Here is a 4,073-nt window from a genome sequence, read left to right as displayed (position 1 = left end):
TAATTATGGAAATTAAGGTGCCTAGAGGACAGGGCTGGGACCAAGATGTAATTCTCCATTAAGGAATAATCACTAACTGTTTTAGATGGGCAAGAGTGAATTGTGTCCTTTTTTTTTTGTGGTACGTGGGCCTCTCACCACCGCGGCCTCTCCCGTTGCGGAGCACAGGCTCCGGACGCACAGGCCCAGCGGCCATGGCCCACGGGCCCAGCCACTCCACGGCATGTGGGATCTTCCCGGACTGGGGCACGAACCCGCATCCCCTGCATTGGCAGGCGGACTCTCAACCACTGCACCACCAGGGAAGCCCTGTGTTCTTGAAATTAATGGGTAAAATTCGCACACAAAGGCCTCTGTTCCACCATCATTCTATGAAGGGAGCCTGAGAGCAATCATCCCAGGAGGGAAAGATAAACAGAGTGGAATCCCTGGTACGGAGTGCCCTTATCCGGTGGGGTGGGGCCTAGTGGGTGTGGCTTAGCGTGGTGTCCTCTCGAGAGACCGTCAGAGCAAACGTCATAGTACCCAGCATCACTCTGGGCTGAGCTCGTGCCCGTGGCAACGGTGCCTGGAGAGGAAGCTTGTCCACTGCACCACTGAGGTATAGGCCATGGGAGCACGAAGCAGTCGGATGCCATGGCACTGGTGGGGGCGTGCCCCAGAGGAGCCAGGTGCCAGTGGCGGGGAGGAGGAGGCTGAGGAGGCAGTAGTGGCAGAGAGAGAGGAAGGGAACGAGAGTGAAGAGGCCAGACCCGCCGACAGTCAGGGGAGCCGCCAGCGGAAGACAGGCCCAGGGGGGCCACTCACAAAAGAGCCCCGCCGGAAACATGCTAAAGATCGTTCAGGGTCCGTTTATGAGGCACTCTTCCTGAGAGGAGAAGAGAGTGACGTGCGGATCCGTGCACTGGGGGAGGAGTGGAACTTGCATAGGGTCTACTTGTGCCAGTCAGGGTACTTTGCTAGTATGTTCAGTGGCGCTTGGCGGGAGACAAACATGGATACTATAGAGATGCAGATGCCTGACGAGAACATTGATCGCGAGGCACTGCACGAGGCTTTAGGTTCCCTGTACCGAGGCTCCATTCTCATCCCACCTGGTCGAGTCATCGCCATCCTGGCCACAGCCAGCATGCTGCAGCTGGACAAGGTGATTCAGCGGTGCGGGGAGGTCATGAAGGAGACTGTCAGTGCCCAGACCGTGTGCAGCTACTACTACTCTGCTGAAAGCTACGGACTCCAGAACATCAGGATCATGTGTCTTCAATGGCTGCTGGACAACATGATGACCCAGTGTAGTGAGGGGCTATTGCGAGAAGTCAGCCTGGATCTCATGAGAGAGGTCGTTGCCTCTTCACAGCTCTTGGTGATGGGGGTGGAGATGGACGTGTACACCATGCTGAAAATGTGGATGTTCTTGCAGCTGCAGCCGACATGGAGGGGCCGGCGCAGGGCCCTATTGCCTGACACCAACTCATGGTTTGCCAGGTCCAGGAGGGATTCAGAGGGCACCCCTTTCCTAGAGACCGAGCAGGGCAGAGCCTTCGTGCCAGTGTTCCAGCAGCTGCGGCTTGCCTACATAATCTGCGACCTGACGTCAGCACTTGTCATCCACAAGGATGCGCTGATCCCTCCCGCTTGGTTGGGTCCTGTGTACCAAGAGCATTGGCTTGGCCCCCTCCAGACTGAGCAGACCAGAGAGCTCTGGCCCGTGGACGTCTACATGTCCGACCCCCAGGGGAACAGCATGCGGTGCGGGGGCCAGCTCCACAGGGACAAGCAGTGCAGCTGGCGGTGGGAAGGCTTCAAACTCAGCTGGGACCTGGTGGTGTGCTACGCCAACCAGCGCATCATTTTCCGGTGCAGCGCACAGAACAAGTACAGCAGCCTCGGGGTCAGCCTACTGGGGGAGGGAAAGGTCGCGTTCCGCCTGCACCTGTTCTCCTTGGACAGGGATGGGAGAGCCATTTTCAGGAAGGACACAGAATACCAGATGCTTTCCCTGAGACAAAATCAAGAGCTAGTGGTAATGAACCTGGAAAACCAAGACGTGGTTTTCCCCATATATGTGGCCTGTAACTTCCTGTACCTCCACAGAGGGGGGCGTTTCCCAGGGCGTTTGTCCCTGCAAAGAAGCTTAGAGAACTGAGCAGCTCTTTCCTGGGGTCAGGGACAACCAGCTTGGTCCAGATGCCAGCTCCTTCTGTGGGACCAACCAGGCTTGCCCACCTCTGGTAACCAATTCTGTCAGAGGCTTTGTTGAACTGTAGCTCATAATACTTGAGATTGTTTACATGAGCATATGAAGAGGACAAAGTTTGAAGCCCCCCAAACTCCTCGAGAACTCATTTGAGCTGTTAATGTGGCAACCTGTCCTCCTGGTTTAGGATCCATCGACACCACCCCCCGCCCCGCCCATCATTTCTGTGAAGACAAAGAGCTTTTGACTTTAGAGAGAAACTGTGAGCCTACCTACTCTACTACTCTTAGTGAAACTCTCTTAATATATGTTTCCTTTAATTTGATTGAATGAATGTTAAAGTAAAAAAAAATCACCTTGTCTCTGAGGCTTTTCTTGATTACCATTTCAATAATTATAATCTCCAATCTGGTATTCCTCATTCCTCTTTTACAGTCTTATTTTTTCTCCATGGCACTTGCCACCATCTTACCAGCTAAATTATTTAATTATTTGTGTTTTTATTGAGCCCCCAGTTACAACCTCAGTGCCAAGAGGGCAGGAATTCTTCTTTGTTTTAGACACTAATATGTCCCCAGCACCTAGAACATTGCCTATCATAGAGTAATTGCTCAATAAAAATTTCTGAAATATGTGAGTAAATTCAGCTATAGCTGGTTGCCCTCCTTCATTTACTGTCATAAAATGTAATAAAATAATGCTTTATTTTTGTTATTTCCAAATATCTAAGCTGTACTTCTTGATCAGAATTCAGACGTGGATGGTGAAATTCCATTTTTATTGTCTTTTGAACAAGTCAATAATTCAATTATCTGACCCTCTCTTAGCTGATAAATGCTTCAGTAGATATCTCCCATCATTAGTGTATTATATTTCACAGAATATTTTGACATCTGTGACCATAAAGAAATTTCCATTTTTGTATCCTCAAACACCAAAATCAGTCTTGCTTTATATTTTATTCTTATTGAAACTATCCCCACCAAGTTTCCCTCTCATGTGTGTAGAATTATAAATACAAATGAATACTTCCCTAACTTTCTCTCAGAAAACTTTTTTTCACTCCAACCACAAGTTACATCAGCAAAAAATAGTGATATCTATCAAATCACATTTACCTTCTTATGATAAAAATATGTTTGTCTGACCTTTTATTACCTTGATTTTTTGGAATCATGTAAAACAACTAAATATTTTACTATGCAAGACACTTGCATATTTTATATACTTCTGGATTTAATGCTTTTGTAAGATTGAGTTAAACAAAGGAGGAAAATTGTCATAATTCCCAAAAGGTATCAAAGAATTATGGTATCATTATAGTATCAGGTATTCATCTGACTTGCTCTGACTCTCATTATAGTATCATTATACTTCTTTTCAGTGTTATAGTAGTACTGGATTCTCTCTCCTGATCCAGTTCCTATACTTCACTAAAGAGTAAAAGAGCAAGGCTTATGGTTGAAAGTGGTTGATTGAGCTCACACTTTCACCTCCACCAAGTCCCACTGAAGCAACAAAACTCATAGAAGAAAAATTTATAGGGAGATGCAAGAGGGAGGAAATATGGGGATATATGTATATGTATAGCTGATTCACTTTGTTATACAGCAGAAACTAACACCCCATTGTAAAACAATTACACTCCAATAAAGATGTTTAAAAAAGCAAACATGTATTAAAAAATAAAATAAACCACAATAAATGTCAAAAAAAAAGAAAGAAAACCCTTCCTCTCTCACACACCACTCTATCCCCAGCACCTAGGACATTGCCTGTCACATGGTAGTGGATCAGTGTATATTTGCTGAATAAATGAATATGTAAGAAAAAGAAATTTTTCCATAATAAAGCTAAACAAGAGGGAGGAGGCTAA

At 46.8% G+C, this 4,073-nt stretch overlaps 1 protein-coding gene across 1 annotated transcript; it reads left to right on the top strand.

The window, feature by feature from the left end:
* Nucleotides 1-610: 610 nt before the first annotated feature.
* On the top strand, nucleotides 611-2,146 carry LOC308609276 (germ cell-less protein-like 1; the record flags this gene model as incomplete). The annotated part of the gene is made up of 1 exon (XM_081222978.1): nucleotides 611-2,146. The coding sequence occupies one exon, from the start codon at nucleotides 611-613 to the stop codon at nucleotides 2,144-2,146; it is 1,536 nt and encodes a 511-aa protein (XP_081079104.1).
* Nucleotides 2,147-4,073: the final 1,927 nt, after the last annotated feature.

Source organism: Mesoplodon bidens, assembly GCF_964165515.1.
Source record: "Mesoplodon bidens genome assembly, chromosome: X".
Classification (NCBI taxonomy): domain Eukaryota; kingdom Metazoa; phylum Chordata; class Mammalia; order Artiodactyla; family Ziphiidae; genus Mesoplodon; species Mesoplodon bidens.
Note: the sequence above shows the minus strand (reverse complement) of the source record. Positions and strands in the feature narration are given on the sequence as shown.